The 21,235-nt window shown below is 45.0% G+C and overlaps 1 protein-coding gene across 1 annotated transcript; it reads right to left on the reverse strand.

The window, feature by feature from the left end:
- Positions 1-382: 382 nt before the first annotated feature.
- LOC121547990 (serine/threonine-protein kinase SBK1-like) lies at positions 383-20,428 on the reverse strand. The gene is made up of 5 exons (XM_041859396.1): positions 20,194-20,428; positions 2,224-2,517; positions 1,845-2,047; positions 1,412-1,603; positions 383-1,215 (listed from the first exon to the last, which is right to left on the reverse strand). Exons 2-5 carry the CDS (start codon positions 2,393-2,395, stop codon positions 505-507), a joined length of 1,278 nt encoding a protein of 425 aa, XP_041715330.1. The 5' UTR covers positions 2,396-2,517; positions 20,194-20,428; the 3' UTR covers positions 383-504.
- Positions 20,429-21,235: the final 807 nt, after the last annotated feature.

Here is a 21,235-nt window from a genome sequence, read left to right on the forward strand (position 1 = left end):
ATCTCTGGAGAGACCTGAAAATAGCTGTGCAGTGATGCTCCCCATCCAACCTGAAAGAGCTTGAGAGGATCTGTAGAGGAGAATGGGAGAAACTCCCCAAATACAGGTGTGCCAAGCTTGTAGCATCATACCCAAGAAGACTTGAGGCTGTAATCGCTGCCAAAGGTGCTTCAACAAAGTTCTGAGTAAAGGGTCTGAATCCTTATGTAAATGTAATATTTAATTTTTTCATTTTTAATAAATTTGCAAACATCTCTTAAAACATGTTTTTGCTTTGTCATTATGGGGTATTGTGTGTAGATTGATGAGGGAAAAAACTATTTAATCAATTTTAGAATTAGGCTGTAACGTAACAAAGTGGAAAAAGTCGAGGTCTGAATACTTTCCAAATGCATGTATGTATGGATATGTGTGTGTATATGGATGTAGGTGTCTGTGTGTGCATGTATGTGTACTGTACGCAGTATTTCAGTCCTTCTCAGGCCCGTCTCACACACACATCTCTCAGACACAGATCTCTATAGGTGTAGCCACCAGTATGCGTCCGGGAGGCTGGTTGTTGTTGCTGATGCTGTCTCTGGGCATGCGTTCATAGCTGTTAGTAGAGGATACGGAGCTGGTGGTGGAAACAGACACAAAATGGTGTCCTCCACCTGACTCCATCATCCCTGCCTTCGTCCCCCCAGTCCCCCTCTCCACAGACACCGGAGGAGAGAGAGGAGACAGAGTCTGCTGTTTCATCCTCTCCACCAGCATGTCTTCATCGTCCTCTCCAGACGAGGATGACGTACTTCTCCCTTCCCCCTCCACCCTCACCCCTCCTCCTCTCTCCCTCTCTCTCTCTCCACCCCCTCCTCCATTCCCGTTGCTGTCTCCATCCAGCATCCAGCTGTGGCTGAAGTAGCCAAACACCTCTTTGACGGAGCAGCGTCTGCCCTGCTCTACAGAGAGGAGCCTGCGGAACATGCGGAGGGCCTGCTCTGTGAAGCGGCGCCACTGCGAGGGTACGGTGCCCGTGCAGTGTCTCTGCCAGCGGGTGAACTCCTGGTAAAAGGAGTCGGAGGGAAGGGCCTTCTCCCAGGGGAAGTTACCGGTCAGCATGCAGAAGAGGAGGACGCCAAAAGCCCACACATCCGTGCTGTAGTCCACGCAGAAGCCCTCGTGGCGAGACGCATCGCACAGCTCCGGAGCCGTGTACGGGATGGTACCGCTCACCTGGGAGGAGAGGAATAAATAATATTTGTTTATTGATGAGGAAGATTTCATTCTTTATTTAAGTTGGCTCCCATGAGGTCTGGTCTCTTTTATGACATACTTGGTAATTTCTGCATCTCAAACGACACCCTATTTCCCATACAGTTCGCTACTTTTGTATTTTTAAATAAAGTTGCATGTGATTTGACCCACTCACACGTTTGACCGGCGAGCCAGCGCAGCGTGTCATGCCGAAGTCGGACAATTTGACCTTGCGGCACTCGCGGTCGAAGATGAGGATGTTCTCAGGCTTGATGTCTCGGTGCACCAACTTCTTACAGTGAAGGTAGTCCAGGGCGATGGCAATCTGGTGCACACAGCGCTTAGCAACCGTCTCCGGGAGACCAACCTGGATGGAGAGGGGAGGAGGTTAGAAAACAATATAAACCTCAAAGACGTCTGTAATGACAACCACTATAAATGTGTTATGAAGCACTGGAACCTGGAACCTTACAAGCAATGTGACAAAAAGCTATTATAAACTGTCATTGAACATTATTAAGAGCCAATTCATGTTTACAACATAACCTACATAGCCATTATAACAGAACATCCCAAATAAGCATCCCTGTATTTCTGTCTCTTTGTACCTGTGGAGGGATGATGTCGAAGAGGTCCCCAGCCAGGGCATACTCCTGGGCAAACACGTAGTAGTCATCAGTCTCGAAGGCGATCCCAAACATGTTAATGATGAAGGGACAGGGAGAGAGGTAGAGAGAGATGCTGTACTCCCTCAGGAACGACTTCAGCTTGGTCGTCTTCTTCCTCAGGAACTTCAGGGCCATCTTGGTGCCTGGGGGGATAACAACATGTGAGAGATTAATGATTGTTATAGTTGATCATGCTACACGTAATCCTGTAGATTTATGAGCTGTAGTTTAATGGACTAGTGAATAATCATGTTAAATGTGTGTATCCTCAAGATCAAGTCTAGTGTGTGTATGTGTGCATGTGCATGTGTGTCCTCACCTCTGATCTTGTGTATGACCAGGTCTACCTTGCCGTAGGTGCCCTTGCCCAGCTCCCTGATGACATCATAGTACTTGTTGATCTCTAGCCTCTCCAGGTTCTGGGCTGCGATCAGCTGCAGCTCCTCCAGAATGTCCATGTTGCCACGGGAACCCAGCGGAGAAGAACTCATACTGAGGAACCAGGTCAGGGGGTGGACTGGGGGATAGGGTTAGGGGACGGACAGGAACAGGTGACAAGTTTAGGGGACGGACACACAGGCAGGACTGGAGAGGTGGCTAACGGCTTGTGTCACTGGAGAGAAGGAGAGAGAAATAGAAACAGGCAGACATTTTGTTAGTGGAAAATACATCAAACATGCAAACACATTAACAGCTAATCCTAAAAAAAAATGGAAATCTTGTTTTTGTTTCTTTTGTATTTCCAATAAACAGATATCGAACAAGTAACAGAAAACGTAGTGATGCACACAAACACACACCAGCCTAACTCCATCCTACTACAGTGTGATTATTCTCTCTGAATAATTTATTTTCCGAACACAGCGTTTACCATCCAGACGCAGAACACTCTGACCTATTCCTCCGACTATAGATTCACACACACACACACACACACACACACACACACACACACACACACACACACACACACACACACACACACACACACACACACACACACACACACACACACACATTGCATAACTCTGAATGCCATGAAACAAGTTGGCTCTGTTTATGGAAACTTCGGGCTTTATGTTTAATTCCTCTGGTTAACATAAAATACTAAGTAACATACACTCCCTTTATTTGGACTGAAGCTAAAACTTTTAATTCGGGCTCTATACTCTGATATGAAGGTGTCATAAGTATTTGGACTATCACAATAGTGTCGTCTCTAGGACACAAGCTCAATTACTGTCAGTGTTGAATCAGAATCACTACGTCTCTCCCTCTCCCTTCCTCGCGCTCTCTCTCACACACACACACACACACACACACACACACCATCTCTTTAAGTCTGGAGGAGGGTTTATCTAACAGTACTCTCAACTCAGCACTACATTGGCAGCTAGGACAAATATTTACAGGTACACGTGTGAGTGTCAGTGTGTGTGTGTGTGTGTGTGTGTGTGTGTGTGTGTGTGTGTATCTCTGCCCTGATGTACTTTTATGGAAGCAGCAACAGAAGCGTCAGCCTCATAGCTGGATGAGTCATCACCTTAGAGAAAATGTCAGCTATTTGATGCCCACACTAAAAGCACGACAAGGATGCCAGGATCCATTAATTTAAATATTCTGGGACTATTACACTACTAAACCCACCTAGTGGGCAGATGTGACGCCACCTGTACTGGGTTGGACAAAGAGGAAAGGAAACAGTGTTACATTAGCACAGAGACCAGTTGGACAGCAGCTCTGGCACTGGATTAGGTGGCACTTGGCAGCTCTGGCTGTGAATGGCTAAGCACCCAGGAAGTGTTGGATAAGAGGAAGTCTGCAATAGCCATCTGTCTGTCTGTGGCATCAGTAAAATTATTACTGCCGATTTTTGTTTCTATGGCAATGGCATGTTATTAACACCAGTCTATTTTGTATGTCTACTGCACCAACGTGGCGGAAATTTACTTTACCCCCACCTCTTCTCTCCCTCTCTCCCTCTCTTTTTCTAACCATCTCTCTTTTAGAGGTTAGTTAGAAGCCGACAGCTCTCTGCCAATTTCCAGATTGCTGTTATGCAACAGCCAAGCCAAAACTGACAGGTCTAAGTTAGCTGAGGCAAACACACCAGAATCACACTGATTCCTCCAACGTTATAACAACCTCAACAAGAGTACTGCTATGCTCTGCTGCTGTTGTTAAGCCAATAGCTCTCTTCTTAAGCCTTTCAATAGATTGAAATGTTCCTGATGCTGGATCATTATGTAAGCAGCTGTTACAAAATACATAAAATATGTTTTTCTACTGTATTGTTAAGAGGCAACCATTATGCCGGTCCACTCTAATAAATGAAATCAATCAGAATTGAAGATGAAAGATGACCTTCCTGTATTCAAAAGAGCGCACTGGAGATAGAAAGACATAGTCTATAGTGTACAACCCTTCTGGATTGTTTGGTGTAACCACACTGATTATTTTCTACAGCATGTAATCTAACAACAAAATATATTTGCATTATTTGCATCTCTCTCTCTCTCTCGCTCTCTCTCTCTCTCTCCATCACCTGATCTTTTCCTTGCCTACGAGGCTGGCAGCTTTTCAGCAACACACAGCTGGAACCGAGAGAGAGAGAGAGAAAACGTGAAGCAGATAATGGTTTCCACCTCCTGCTTTGATGACAGGGGTGTGAAGAGCTTCAGGTACAACAGGTACTGTACCACGCTAGCTCATACCACACACACACACACACACACACATTGAAGAACCACATAACTGACTTTATTTATGCAAGCACTGCAACAGCCCACAGTAGCTCTTTGTCAAACCCTAGTCTAGTCTGACAGGGCAAATTCACCCCAGTCCTACAACAGGGTCTCATTCAGAAGGACATAACGTTACCCAACATTTAGGTAGAAATGCCTTCTATAGAACACACACACTTCCCTGTCCAACAAGTCCAAGAACTCCTTAGCAACAGCAGCCAAGCAGTGATTGTTTCAACCAGCTCTAGTTTGATACAGACAGAGGGACACACTGTATTTGACTTTCACTGGACTATGTTGAGATGCTGCTGGTGTTGAATTCTAAAGTAAAGGCGAGCTGTACTCATGTCAACAGAGCTTCTGTCTGACCTATATTGTGACTCATCATGGATCTGTGTGTGTGTGTCATCATAAGCCCTTTTTGATCAGCTGGGCTAGGCCTAGCTCTGCATGCGGGCCACACACACGAGCACACTGTCGTGACATGACTTTCATTAATGTGATGACTGTTATTTATCGAATCAACTAACTATGTTTAATTGTTACCGGATTCAATTAATCATGTAACAATTAACTAATTAGGAATTTGGGGCACCACAGAAGAAGTTGTTTATAGAGTTACCATCTCCCGAATTTAACTCTAAAATATATATATGTTATATATTGATAACAGTCACTTATTAATCATTACCTCTTATCAGTCTCATTCTGAACATTGCATAATTATTGGATCCGCAAGAACCCCAGCTTTACTTATGATTCAGCACTACACAAATTAGCTTAATTATTTATTTACTAGCTAACTAAATAATAACACAGAATACATACATACTTAATAAATGAGGAAAAAGTCCCTAGCGGACTAACAACAACATGACTGCCTGTTTACCAGAAGAGGGAGGAGTAGAGAGAGAGAGAGAGAAAGAAAGAGACACACAACACTTATACATTTGGAAACTATTCTCACGGTAATCATAATACTTTGCACCCTAACCGCCGCCCGTTTGGAGAAGAAGTCATGAATGTATTTACATGTCTGAATGTCTTCCTTTGTCGTTTTATCTCTGTTGGACCCAAGCCTTCTTGGGAAGGGTTCGGTTGGGTCTTCTCTCGAACTTGGAGTGGAAGTCTTTGATTGTCCACCAGAGGTCACAATGTCCTTCTTCTTAGTTGTCCATGGCTTAAATGACTGGTCATGTAGTCTGGGCTAAAACCAACAGGGGTGGTGTTTCTTTTCACTCGTTCTGGAAGAGTGGTCCTCTGAAGACAGCTAATCAGCCGTGTCGATGATCCCCAGTGGGGTGATGAGAGCAGTGTAGTAGACAATGGTTTGAAGAGAGTAACAGGATGGTCCTACTTAAATTCACCTTCTTCGATACAGTACTTAGAACAGCTACTCAGCCGTAACATTGATTGTTAGAGAGGCGACTTTGTCGTCTTCACCTCGTGTTGATTTTCAGGGTCGTAACCAATGGACACCTAAGCTGCAGCTTGAGTCCGTCTGGTCTTTCTGGTCTAACCATTTTAAGCCGTGTAGCCACAGCTTCACGCTTTCTGGTCTGATGGTAGATGTCTGTGCTCACTTGGGGCGTGGCTAGTCACTGTGCATAGTTTACATGAAAAACAATTATCTCGTTAGAAAACTAAAATCACATTCCTATCTTAACAAAAATCATAATCTTTAATCATATATTTTATACAACATTTGGGTGTAAACTTGACAGATAGAATGTGTACACTTTCCGAGTTACAGTTATTTCTTGATACCATCCTTAATGACATCACAAAATAATAAACAATATGACATGATTATTCTTTAGATCCCCACTAACCATTCCAAACATTTGAATGTTAGGAATATTGTTCCAGTGTTTACTTTTTGGACGTTAAAAAGTTTTGGCGGCAAAAGTCTTCTGGAGATACTTTACCAATACTGGAGAGCAGGAGAGAAATGACACTCCTGCCTAATTTACGACCGAGTGTCAAAACCGGCCCAGCCCCCCTTCCCCTCTTCTGTGGGTGAGAGGGTCTGGTTGTTGTCAGCCATTTGCCAAGCTGATCTGAGGCCTTTGGATCCTCAGCCAGGAGAGTCATGACAACACACATGCACGGACACACATGCACGGACACACACACACACATGCAGATCAGGGTTTCCGTTAGCCGGCAATTGATGGCATTTTGGTAAAAAAAAATAAAAAAGGATAAATAAAACTGTTGCTGGCCAAAATGACCGGGAGAAAAAGAATCCCATTGCAAAATAATGTGTTTTATTAATTGATGGAAATACCAGTCAATGGAAATACATTTGACCGTTATGCTTATCGTCTATAGGTTAATTTGCATAATTTAGTGGAATTAAATTGGTGTGTGTGTATTGTCGTTAGTCCTCTTGTACCCTTTCTTATTTATCCAACACAACTATCACATGGACACAGCATAGAAAGCCTATTTTGAGCGGGATTTCTCCTGTAGCGCCTCAGCTGGTTGCTGCTGGAGTAGCCTAAAACATGCTTTTATAAGCCCATTCATTGCGCAACAATTCTAGATGCAATTGTGTGTTAAAAACTGTTTTGGTGCACGATTAAAAAGACTACTATTTGTATTCCTCAACTGGTAGGCCTAATTGAAGCGTGCCTCCCATTCACCATAGGCTACAAGTGTAGGCAAAAGGCTATCAGTGCATCATCCACCACTTTACAATGTGAGCTGGAGGCAGTATTCATTTTGAAAACATATTTAATTGTTTGAAACATGAATGTTTTACTTCATATTATGAGGCATGTCTTACCTTGCTACAGTCAAAATCCGACCATGGAAACGTAGAGGCAATTATTTTATAAAGATTTTATAGGCGGCGGGTGAGGTTCAAGTTTGGGGAAGCTTACAATTTATCCTACCTACCATTTCTACCGATCTGCGTGCCAGTTATAATTTTCATATGCACATTTTCGTGGAAGAGTTTCATTTGAATAATAAAGTTTTCGTTTCTCAAAATCATTGTAACTTGGTGAATCATAAAAATCTGAATTAAAATGATACCATTCAAAAAGTTAAAATGAAATTAACGCTAGAGCACCAGCCGCTGTCATATGGACACATTGATACACTGTGATCCATTGGCGGCTTAAGAACTGAGGCCAATGCAGCAGTAGGCCTATAACTTCCTTTGTCAATTAAGTAAAAATAGGCTACATAAAGCCGACAAATAAAAACAGTAGAAAATATTATTAAAATTCCGTTTATTTCAATCGCATTCATCTCTCTTCTCAGCCTGTCTGCTGTAATGGGGAATTGATAAAAAAATAAACAATCATAGGGCAAACAATTCACACAATTAAACAATGAATGCGCAATAATTATCGGGAGACAGCTGAGCCATTCTGGAGAGAGACTCGCTTATGTCTTCGCCACTCCTCCCATTCTTCTTGTCTCAACATTTTAAATTATACTCAAAACACATTATCTTCACACATATTTTAGATGCTTTTCACTGACAGCTGCAACTCAATAATCAGCTATCTTATTGCCACTCCCACTGCCCAAATTGCAGGCTTCCCAAATAGGCATAGGCCTATGAACTTATGATTTGAAACAATCCACAGCTATTTTTTAAAATAAGCTAATGATCCTCGATTCCTCTGTGGCTAAGTCATGCTTTCTGGTGAAGTATTTTGAATGATTTAATTTATTTCTGTATAGACAGGAGTAATTACATAATTTTGGCAAATGTATTTCAATTTACTTCCCTATAGGACCCACCGCTATGCCATTTCTCTCCTGTTCTATTGGTTTTCATATAAACTTTCTTCCATTGTCCAGAAGCCAAAGTCACAATCCTAGTGATATTAGCAACCCATCCTAGTTGTTGCATCATTAGATTCCCCCTCTTTCTAAGTTTTGAATGGATATTTTAATCTCTGTCACATATGGAACCGCTCTCATCAGGTTTGCTGTTTAGAATGTTGCATTTTGGCAAATGTTTGAAAATGACGTTTTATTGGCTGCTTCATTACATGAGTTGCTTGTTCTGTTAAGATGAATATTACCATCATCTAAATGTGATTTCTATCATTCTGAGCACCGTGGGTCGACACCCTAATGGGTTATGCACCCAATGCATGTGTCTAGTAAATTTCTCTAATGGCTGGTAAATTAAAATCTTTATCAAATAGCTCAGTATTTGTTTGATTTATTTATACAGTATTTTTTAGCCCATCTTTATCAAGGGACCCAATAATTTTGTACCCCACTGTAGGTCTACTACATTCGTTCGCAGCGACGCCGTTTTTCAAACAAAGTCAACACCGCAGCCATTGCTAGCTAGCTAGCCAACACTACCAGCTACCAGCTAGCAGTACTGTAGCAACTAAATACAATATCCTTTTAGCCAGCTACATTCGTTCGCAGCGACGCCGTTTTTCAAACAAAGTCATCACCGCAGCCATTGCTAGCTAGCCAACGCTACCAGCTAGCAGTACTATAGCAACTAAATACAATATAATTTTAGCCAGCTACATTCGTTCGCAGCGACGCCGTTTTTCAAACAAAGTCAACACAGCAGCCATTGCTAGCTAGCCAACACTACCAGTTAGCAGTACTGTAGCAGCTAAATACAATATATTTGTGCTAGCTAGCCAACGTTTAATTATTGCTGCATTATGAAAGGAACTAGACACGGACACGAATGATCTGTTTAGTGTGTTAACACACTATTGGTAGTTTGTTGTAACCAAGTATTGGTGCTAAACCGTGTGTTATTGGATGCTAGCATGCTAGTTAGCTATGGCGTCATAGTTAGCTAGCTGAATAAAGTAAGTTGAGTCTATTCCTTGAAACATTGAACCGCTGTAGTTTACAACAATTCTAATTTCTAAAGTGGAAGTTGGGAGAGTTTTATTCGGGTGTTTCAGTGAAACAATTATAGTTTCTGAGGTGGAAGTTGGGAGAGTTATATTTGGGAGTTGTGGTGAGGGAGGCCCTGCTCTCTCCTTTCCCAGATGTTTAGTTCATTTCATTCCGATCTCCTCTGCATTATTGTAGCCATTTGCTACAGCCTGTCAACTATGCCTCTGCCTATCCCTGTTCTCTCCTCTCCGCACAGGCTACACAAACGCCTCACACCGCGTGGCTGCTGCCTCTCTAACCTGGTGGTCCCTGCATGCACCACACACCTGGAGTTCCAGGTCTCAGGCAGCCTCTGGAACTGCCGTTCTGCTGCCAACAAGGCTGACTTCATCCCAGCCTATGCTACCCTCCAGTCCCTCGACTTCCTGGCGCTGACGGAAACATGGATTACCACTGAAAACACTGCTACTCCTACTGCTCTCTCCTCGTCTGACCATGTGTTCTCGCATACCCCGAGAGCATCTGGTCAGAGGGGGTGGTGGCACAGGAATCCTCATCTCTCCCAAGTGGACATTCTCAATTTTTTCCCCTAACCCATCTGTCTATCTCCTCATTTGAATTCCATGCTGTCACAGTCACTAGCCCATTTAAGCTTAATATCCTTGTCATCTATCGCCCTCCAGGTTCCCTTGGAGAGTTCATCAATGAGCTTGACGCCTTGATAAGTTCCTTTCCTGAGGATGGCTCACCCCTCACAGTTTTGGGGGATTTCAACCTCCCTACGTCTACATTTGACTCATTTCTCTCTGCCTCCTTCTTTCCACTCCTCTCCTCTTTTGACCTCACCCTCTCACCGCCCCCCCCTACTCACAAGGCAGGCAATACGCTTGACCTCATCTTTACTAGATGCTGCTCTTCTACTAATCTCACTGCAACTCCCCTCCATGTCTCCGACCACTACTTTGTATCCTTTTCTCTCTCGCTCTCCTCCAACACTACTCACTCTGCCCCTACACAGATGGTAATGCGCCGCCGCAACCTTCGCTCTCTCTCTCCCACTACTCTCTCCTCTTCCATCCTATCATCTCTTCCCTCTGCTCAATCCTTCTCCCTCCAATCTCCTGATTCTGCCTCCTCAACCCTCCTCTCCTCCCTTTCTGCATCCTTTGACTCTCTGTGTCCCCTATCCTCCCGGCCGGCTCGGTCCTCCCCTCCAGCTCCGTGTCTTGATGACTCATTGCGAGCTCACAGAACAGAGCTCCGGGCAGCTGAGCGGAAATGGAAGAAAACTAGACTCCCTGCGGACCTGGCATCTTTTCACTCCCTCCTCTCTACATTTTCTTCATCTGTTTCTGCTGCTAAGGCCACTTTCTACCACTCTAAATTCCAAGCATCTGCCTCTAACCCTAGGAAGCTCTTTGCCACATTCTCCTCCCTGCTGAATCCCCCCCTCCTCCCTCTCTGTGGATGACTTCGTCAACCACTTTGAAAAGAAGGTTGACGACATCCGATTCTCGTTTGTTAAGTCTAATGACACTGCTGGTCCTGCTCACACTGCCCTACCCTATGCTTTGACTTATTTCTCCCCTCTCTCTCCAGATAAAATCTTGCGACTTGTGACTGCAGGCCGCCCAACAACCTGCCCGCTTGACCCCATCCCCTCCTCTCTTCTCCAGACCATCTCCGGTGACCTTCTCCCCTACCTCACCTCGCTGATCAACTCATCCTTGACCGCTGGCTATGTCCCTTCCGTCTTCAAGAGAGCGAGAGTTGCACCCCTTCTCAAAAAACCAACACTCGATCCCTCTGATGTCAACAACTACAGACCAGTATCCCTTCTTTCTTTTCTTTCCAAAACTATTGAGCGTGCCGTCTTTAGCCAACTCTCTTGCTATCTCTCTCAGAATGACCTTCTTGATCCAAACCAGTCAGGTTTCAGGACTGGTCATTCAACTGAGACTGCTCTTCTCTGTGTCACGGAGGCTCTCCGCACTGCTAAAGCTAACTCTCTCTCCTCTGCTCTTGTCCTTCTAGACCTGTCTGCTGCCTTTGATACTGTGAACCATCAGATCCTCCTCTCCACCCTCTCCGAGCTGGGCATCTCCGGCGCGGCTCACTCTTGGATTGCGTCCTACCTGACCGGTCGCTCCTACCAAGTGGCGTGGTGAGAAGCTGTCTCCGCACCACGTGCTCTCACCACTGGTGTCCCCCAGGGCTCAGTTCTAGGCCCTCTCCTATTCTCGCTATACACCAAGTCACTTGGCTCTGTCATATCCTCACATGGCCTCTCCTATCATTGCTACGCTGACGATACACAAATAATCTTCTCCTTTCCCCCTTCTGATAACCAGGTGGCGAATCGCATCTCTGCATGTCTGGCAGACATATCAGTATGGATGACGGATCACCACCTCAAGCTGAACCTTGGCAAGACGGAGCTGCTCTTCCTCCCGGGGAAGGACTGCCCGTTCCATGATCTCGCCATCACGGTTGACAACTCCGTTGTGTCCTCCTCCCAGAGTGCGAAGAGCCTTGGCGTGACCCTGGACAACACCCTGTCGTTCTCCGCTAACATCAAGGCGGTGACCCGATCCTGCAGGTTCATGCTCTACAACATTCGGAGAGTACGACCCTGCCTTACACAGGAAGCGGCACAGGTCCTAATCCAGGCACTTGTCATCTCCCGTCTGGATTACTGCAACTCGCTGTTGGCTGGGCTCCCTGCCTGTGCCATTAAACCCCTACAACTCATCCAGAATGCCGCAGCCCGTCTGGTGTTCAACCTTCCCAAGTTCTCTCACGTCACCCCGCTCCTCCGCACACTCCACTGGCTTCCAGTTGAAGCTCGCATCTGTTACAAGACCATGGTGCTTGCCTATGGAGCTGTGAGGGGAACGGCACCTCCGTACCTTCAGGCCCTGATCAGTCCCTACACCCAAACGAGGGCATTGCGTTCATCCACCTCTGGCCTGCTGGCTCCCCTTCCTCTGCGGAAGCATAGTTCCCGCTCAGCCCAGTCAAAACTGTTCGCTGCTCTGGCACCCCAATGGTGGAACAAGCTCCCTCACGACGCCAGGACAGCGGAGTCACTCACCACCTTCCGGAGACATTTGAAACCCCACCTCTTTAAGGAGTACCTGGGATAGGATAAAGTGGTCCTTCTACCCCGCCCCCCCCAAATTTTTTTTTTTTTAAATTGTAAAGTGGTTATCCCACTGGCTATAGGGTGAATGCACTAATTTGTAAGTCGCTCTGGATAAGAGCGTCTGCTAAATGACGTAAATGTAAATGTAAATGTAGGTCTGCGTAAAGGACACTCATTCTATATCAGGCATAATCATTTCTATGGGGGCAGCATTCTCAGGAGCTGCATCATGTTGAGCTCCGCATGGTGCAGCTGTAGCCTACGACTCTGTCCTCACGCTGCCCTTCCCCTCTAGCCCTGACTTGGAGGTCAGATCTGATCAGTTCTCTTTCAATTATTCATTTGAATAACACGATTTTTGGCCTAAAATCACTCATTCCATGATATAGAAACAACCTCCAATAGATGGCGCTGTAGCCTGGCAGCGCGCTCTGTATTTGGGCCTACAGGCAGATTCAGAATGCGCTCAGTCATCATAGCCACTTCATTACCGTGGAGCAAACTGACAAACGTCACAACAGATGGATCACCAAATCTAACGGTAAAAACATTGGCCAACTAAAAAGATTACAAGACAAAGTAAAAGAAGAAAGCCCCTTGATATTTCTTCACTGTATTATTAATCAGGAAGCCCTGTGTAAAAGTGTGTTAAAACTGGAAAATGTTGTCAAAGTGGTTGTAAAACTTGTCAACTTTATACGGGCAAGGGGGCTTAACCATTGTCAGTTCATTCAGCTGCTCAATGACACAGAGGCAGAGCACCAGGACTTGTTGTACCATTCAAATGTGCGCTGGTTAAGCCTGGGAAAAGTATTTAGCCGTGTGTGGGAACTGAGAGGGGAGATAGGTATGTTCCTTGGTACGGTTGGTAAAGCTGACGACTTCTCCGAGTTGAAAGACACAGACTGGCGGGTGACTTTGCTTTCGGTGTGGACATATTGGGGCATCTGAACGATCGAAATGTGAAACTGCAGGGAAATTGTGTTTTTGTGCATGAACTCTATTCCAACATGAAAGCATTGAAAGCCAAATTTATGTTGTTCTCCAGACAAATGAGCAGCCGGTCTCTCGCTCATTTTCTTACACTGGCCACACTGAACGCGCCCACATCGCAGTGCCACACTGAGACATACAGTGGCACTTTGATCAACCTGCATGCTGAGTTTTCCCGCCGCTTCTCAGACTTCACCAAGATTGAGACTGAGCTGGAGCTTGTATCATGCCCCGTCTTTCGACAGTGAGAAAGCACCACCAGACACACAATTGGAGCTCATCGACATCCAATGTGACAGTGCTTTGAAGGAGAAGTACAAAACAGCAACAATAGACCAGTTCTATGGCTCACTGAATGAAACAAAGTTTCCAAACATTAAAAAGCACGCCCAAAGGATGCTTGTTTTATTCGGGTCCACATATGTGTGTGAACAAATGTTCTCAGTTATGAATGACAACAAATCCGTCACAGGTCAAATTTAACAAATGACCACTTCTCAGCTGTTCTGAGAATCTCTACATCAAAGATGACACCAGACTTTTGATGCCCTTGCAAAGAGAGGTGACCAGACCCATTGTTCACATTAAGACTCAAATAACCGTGACTGGGGTAGGCAAGGATGATGCTTTTTCATGGTGATGGTTATGCAGTGAGAATTATCGAACAACGCACTTGGATACAGGTAATAACTAATCAGTCAGATTTGGGCTGAGGTGATTGGATAACTGTAAATATGGCTCACAATGGAGATGAGAATTGTTTCTTAATATGCTTTCAAAAACAGACCATTCCAAATGAAACGGATGCTCTTACCATATGTTTCACTCAAATTCTAGAATAGTTATTTTTTTACACATCCGCTGTTACATTTTGCATGTCTCCAGTCATATAATATATATATATATATATTTTTTTAAGTTTGCATATTGTAACTGTAAGTTTGATTGTACTTTACAAGGGTAGAGATGCAGGATCTGTGTGTGTGTTTGACTGTGATGTTATAAATTATATACATTTTGTGAAACATTTGTGAAAAATGTGTTCACAAAAAACAAGGGTAGAATTGTTCTGCAAGCATATGTACACCTACAGTACACTAGTAGCTGCGTGTCGATGTGAAAATGAATAAAGGCTTCACATGTTTTGTCACGCATATAGTATGTGGCACTTCACTTGGTTTCAAAAACTCAATGTGGCCCTTGAGCCAAAAGGTTTGCCCACCCCTGATCTAAAGGCTAACTCTGCCCCCAAGCGTGTTCCTTCAGCCCGCACTGACCTAGCCATATGCCTTCACCACAAGGTAACTGGTAGCTAGCTAATGCCCCAACGCCCCCTAGCGGCTATAGCGTTCTACTATGCTCATTATTGCTATCTGTTAGCCGCAGGGCTTTTAACTAGCTGGCTTATTACGCCGTTTACACAAGCTACTATTTGCTAGCCACCAGGAGCAAGGTTTCTAACTAACTAGCCTACGCCATCTACACGTTGTTCTTACAACAGGCGTTGCTCTGTCCCCCTATCAAGCCTTGTTCCTCACAATGGCCACTGCTATCCCATCCCAGGACGAGCCTAGCACTCGAACCCCCATGTTCTTGTGCTTGTGGTTCCATCATTGCAGGGAAAGATTCCCACCCTCAATGCATCAATTGCTTGGGTAAGGAACATGCCAAAGAGGCGCTCGAGGACCCTGAGTCCAGTGAGAACTGCAAAACGCTGACGAGGGCAGGTCTGAAGAGGAGGCTTAAACGTGCTTCTATCTCGGTATCATGGATAGCCTCGACTCCCTCCCCTCACTGTCTGACGACATACTGTCAGCGGAAGGTGAGATAGGGGATGACGAGAATGACGATGGGATTAATTATCACGGCTCAGGATTAGACCCAGATGCAGACACACGAGACGGATAGTTCGAATCTCAGATATTTATTATAACACAGGGGGCAGGCTAACGGCAGGTCGAGGGCAGGCAGAGGTTCATAATCCAGGTCAGAGTCAGGCAGGGACAGGACAGCAGGCAGGCAGGATCAGGGTCAGGACAGGCAGAAAGGTCAGAACCGGGAAGACTAGAAACTAAACTTGAGAACAGGAAAACGGGAAACACGCTGGTACGACCTGACAAGACAAGCGAAACTGGCAACAGACAAACAGAAAACGCAGGTATAAATACACAGGAGATAATGGGGGGAAATGGGAGACACCTGGTGGGGGGTGGAGTAAGCACAAAACAGGTGAAACAGATCAGGGTGTGACATTAATCTCACAGATATCCTCGAGAAAGCTCAGGAGGTGGGGGCTGACGACCCCGTTCTCCCGCCCTCTTAGTTCCGCAGGCCTGACGGCCCAGAGAGCAGGGGAGCTGCTTCCGGTCAGCAGTTACAACACTGCTTACAACCAGTCCTGGCAGCTATTGTCATACAGGGTTTATATCCTAGCGAACAAAGCAATTCTCGGTCCTCACCTGGATGCTTTAGCCCTCGGGGCATAGCTGGTGAGAAAATAAATATTAAAATGGAAAGAGTGCCAGCCCCTTATGCAAACTCTCTATTTTAGAGGTATTGTGTTTTTTTCCTGGATAAATGGTATGACTAAACAGACTGTTCCATCCTACACTCTGTTAAAATCAAATCAAATGTTATTCGTCACATACACATATTTAGCAGATGTTATTGCAGATGTAACGAAATGCTTGTGTTCCTAGCTCCAACAGTGCAGTAGTATCTAACAATACACACAAATCTAAAAGTAAAATAATGGAATTAAGAAATATATCAATATTAGGACGACCAGTGTCAGAGTGGCATTGACTAAAATACAGTAGAATACAGTATATACATATGAAATGAGTAAAGCAGTACAGTGAGGGAAAAAAGTATTTGATCCCATGCTGATTTTGTAAGTTTGCCCACTGACAAAGAAATGATCAGTCTATAATTTTAATGGTAGGTTTATTTGAACAGTGAGAGACAGAATAACAACAAAAAAATCCAGAAAAACGCATGTCAAAAATGTTCTAAATTGATTTGCATTTTAATGAGGGAAATAAGTATTTGACCCCCTCTCAATCAGAAAGATTTCTGGCTCCCAGGTGTCTTTTATACAGGTAATGAGCTGAGATTAGGAGCACACTCTTAAAGGGAGTGCTCCTAATCTCAGTTTGTTACCTGTATAAAAGACACATGTCCACAGAAGCAATCAATCAGATTCCAAACTCTCCACCATGGCCAAGACCAAAGAGCTCTCCAAGGATGTCAGGGACAAGATTGTAGACCTACACAAGGCTGGAATGGGCTACAAGACCATCGCCAAGCAGCTTGGTGAGAAGGTGACAACAGTTGGTGCCATTATTCGCAAATGGAAGAAACACAAAAGACTGTCAATCTCCCTCGGCCTGGGGCTCCATGCAAGATCTCACCTCGTGGAGTTGCAATGATCATGAGAACGGTGAGGAATCAGCCCAGAACTACACGGGAGGATCTTGTCAATGATCTCAAGGCAGCTGGGACCATAGTCACCAAGAAAACAATTGGTAACACACTATGCCGTGAAGGACTGAAATCCTGCAGCGCCCGCAAGGTCCCCCTGCTCAAGAAAGCACATATACAGGCCCGTCTGAAGTTTGCCAATGAACATCTGAATGATTCAGAGGAGAACTGGGTGAAAGTGTTGTGGTCAGATGAGACCAAAATCGAGGTCTTTGGCATCAACTCAACTCGCCGTGTTTGAAGGAGGAGGAATGCTGCCTATGACCCCAAGAACACCATCCCCACCGTCAAACATGGAGGTGGAAACATTATGCTTTGGGGGGGGTTTTCTGCTAAGGGGACAGGACAACTTCACCGCATCAAAGGGACGATGGACGGGGCCATGTACCGTCAAATCTTGGGTGAGAACCTCCTTCCCTCAGCCAGGGCATTGAAAATGGGTCGTGGATGGGTATTCCAGCATGACAATGACCCAACACACACAGCCAAGGCAACAAAGGAGTGGCTCAAGAAGAAGCACATTAAGGTCCTGGAGTGGCCTAGCCAGTCTCCAGACCTTAATCCCATAGTAAATCTCTGGAGGGAGCTGAAGGTTCGAGTTGCCAAACGTCAGCCTCGAAACCTTAATGACTTGGAGAAGATCTGCAAAGAGGAGTGGGACAAAATTCCTCCTGAGATGTGTGCAAACCTGGTGGCCAACTACAAGAAACGTCTGCCAACAAGGGTTTTTCCACCAAGTACTAAGTCATGTTTTGCAGAGGGGTCAAATACTTATTTCCCATTTCAATTTCTAACATTTTTGACATGCATTTTTCTGGATTTTTTTGTTGTTATTCTGTCTCTCACTGTTCAAATAAACCTACCATTAAAATTATAGACTGATCATGTCTTTATCAGTAGGCAAACGTACAAAATCAGCAGGGGATCAAATACTTTTTCCCCTCACTGTATGTAAACATTATTAAAGTGACCAGTGATTCCATGTCTATGTACATAGGGCAGCAGCCTCTAAGGTGCAGGGTTGAGTAACCGGGTGGTAGACGGCTAGTGATGGCTTTTTAACAGTCTGATGACCTTGAAATAGAAGCTGTTTTTCAGTCTCTCGGTCCCAGCTTCGATGCACCTGTACTGACCTCGCCTTGTCGTTCTGCCCCTGAGCAAGCCAGTTAACCCACTGTTCCCCGGGGGCCAAAGAGAGATTCAGAGAGGTTGGATTAAATGCGGAAGACACATTTCAGTTGAATGCATTCAGTTGTACAACTGACTAGGTATCCCCCTTTCCTTTTCCTTTCTGGATGATAGCAGGGTGAACAGGCCGTGGCTCGGGTGGATGATGTCCTTGATCTTTTTGGCCTTCCTGTGACATTGGGTGCTGTAGGTGTCCTGGAGGGCACGAAGTGTGCCCCCGGTGATGGGTTTGGCAGACCGCACCACCCTCTGGAGAGCCCTGCGGTTGCGGGCAGTGCAGTTGCCGTACCAGGCGGTGATACAGCCCGACAGGATGCTCTCAATTGTGCATCTGGAAAAGTTTGTGAGGGTCTTAGGGGCCAAGCCAAATTTCTTCAGCCTCCTGAGGTTTGCGCCTTCTTCACCACTCTGTCTGTGTGGGTGGACCATTTCAGATTGTTAGTGATGTGTACACCGAGGAACTTAAAACATTTCACCTTCTCTACAGCGGTCTCGTCGATGTGGATAGGGGCGTGCTTCCTCTGCTGTCTCCTGAAGTCCAGCTCCTTCATTTTGTTGACGTTGAGGGAGAGGTTATTTTCCCAGCTAAAGGCTTAGAGACTGGGCGTAAGCGACGTGCCCCCTTAGAGACGACACAACAGTTATGGATAAACTGTATCACTGTCGGGGCCTTGGCAGGACCGTAACAAAGATTAACCTTAATTGCCAAAATCATGAATTATCCCTTTAAGATCCTTTCACAGCAGCTACTGGACACTAAAACGCGTGGAGATGTAATATTCCTTCATCTTTCGCTTTACATTTACATTACATTTACGTCATTTAGCAGACGCTCTTATCCAGAGTGACTTACAACTGTCCTTGGCATCCCTAAGCGTATTGGTGGTCTGTGCCGTACCAGCCACTGTTCGCACCTGCAATCTGCCCAAGAGTTTTTCAGGATAATGTACCTAAGCCCATATTTGGCCCAGGTGGACTTTTTCCCCATTGTCGCACCTTGGAGCTTATGATTTTTTTAGGCATTGCCTACTAATTGGTTGATGATGTAATTGGAAACACTTATCTTCCTTTATCTTTTTTACTACAAAACATATAAATGCGCCATTTTCACACATGTTGAAGTTTGGGTGGTGCTGTAGATGATGAATAATTAAAAAAAGGCCTTTCCCTTTAAGTGTGTTTCTGATAGCTTGACGGACTGACCCTGAGCACCCTGGCCGCCTGCTGCACCAACCCGGCCAGAAGCGGCTATGCTGGTGTGCCCTGTAGGCCTAGCCATAGACCTATACTAAATTATATATATGACTCTTGTCTGCTCTGTCCTCGACACCTGCAGGTGTGAAGAACAAGTAAGTGACCGTCAGAGAGAGAGAGCGAGAGAGAGAGATAAATAAGGAGAGAGAGCTGACGAAGAAATAGATACTGGAAAATAGTCAATATGATGTAAAGTGACTGTCATTGCGCGCGCGTGAGAGAGAGAGCACTTGATAAGGAATTAATTGACATACATGAGTGTAAGCCTAGAACAAATCAAGATAACCACATTGCGAATAGAGGCAAAACATATATAAATTGTCGGATATAATGGATTATGTTATCCACTACACATCCCTGGCATGATCCAGGTACACATTTACGCAAGCTCATAATAAACATCAGAAGACATTGCATCCAGTGCAGAGGACGGCTATAAATAATTAGCACAGAAATACAAAAGCAACAACATTGTTTCAAGTGACTGACACCTTGCAGCAGTAGCCTTGCAAGCAGAAGTCCCATTTCGTGCCAGTCAAATGCGCATAACCCATTCCCCAGCAGCAGTGGAAGATTCTACATTGTTTAGATAATTCATTATCAGTTACTTCTCATTCTGCAATAGGATACTCACCATTCAATCCGTCCAACATACGAGGACTCTGAATTCCGCCCAGTCACGCCAGATAAATAACAAATCGTGAGGATGATAATAGCGCATAGCCGTGCGGTTTGATATAAAAATGTATGTTCACCGTCTGCATTCAAATTGACCTTATCGTACTATTGACACCCGGTCTAGCGGTAAATTCGCATTGCTCAGCGGACCGCTAGCCCTTTCGCAGGCTCCTCTAGCTCCAGTCCTATTGTCTCCGCATCGCTCCTGGATGAGAGGATCCGAGAGGAGGCGCCAGCCCCTTTTCCACCTCAACCAATAGCAGCGGACCCTGCTTGCACGCCTGGACTGGAGCGACGGTCCTCGCTGTCTCCGTACAGATTAGCGAGTTAAACTGGGAAAGGAAAGGGAGGAATGAGACGTGAATTTATCGGTTGACTGTTGTTAAAGGTATTGGGAGGAACTGGGAGGGCCATGGCCTTACAGGGATTCAAGTCATGGAAAGTGATGGGCTATATCTCAAAATTAGGTATTTTTATAGTAGGACTAGGATGGACATCGTTTCATATTACCACTATGATCAGTACAATTGGAACTATTTCAAGCAATGCCAGCTTTGCCACTACATCCCTTGATCAAGGAAGGGGGCACAATGGATGAATGACAGTCTTGTAACAAACAGTGGCTGCCTCTCCATCATCTTAGTTTAGGCTGATAACTGATCTGAAAACAGGAGAATGTCCTCTACAGTAGGACTTTGATATTACCTGTCCAGTTCTTTCAGATCACTGCAGATGAAGGAAAAGCAAGAGGAATCCACCTTAGACTGTTGCACCTGATGCACTAAACTGTCACTGTTATTAGGCCTAGTAACATATCATTACCATCTCGGTTGTGGTGTTACCAACAGGTTGCATCACAAGAACAGATATGACTGTGTGTGTGTATATTATATATTATGTGTGTATGTCCTGTCAATGGAGGTCTGTTCTTTATTATACAGTAATCAAGGAGGAACGGTGTGAGCCTTGTGTGTGTGTGTGTGTTGCGCCGGTCTGGT

Source organism: Coregonus clupeaformis, chromosome 31 (assembly GCF_020615455.1).
Source record: "Coregonus clupeaformis isolate EN_2021a chromosome 31, ASM2061545v1, whole genome shotgun sequence".
NCBI classification, from domain to species: domain Eukaryota; kingdom Metazoa; phylum Chordata; class Actinopteri; order Salmoniformes; family Salmonidae; genus Coregonus; species Coregonus clupeaformis.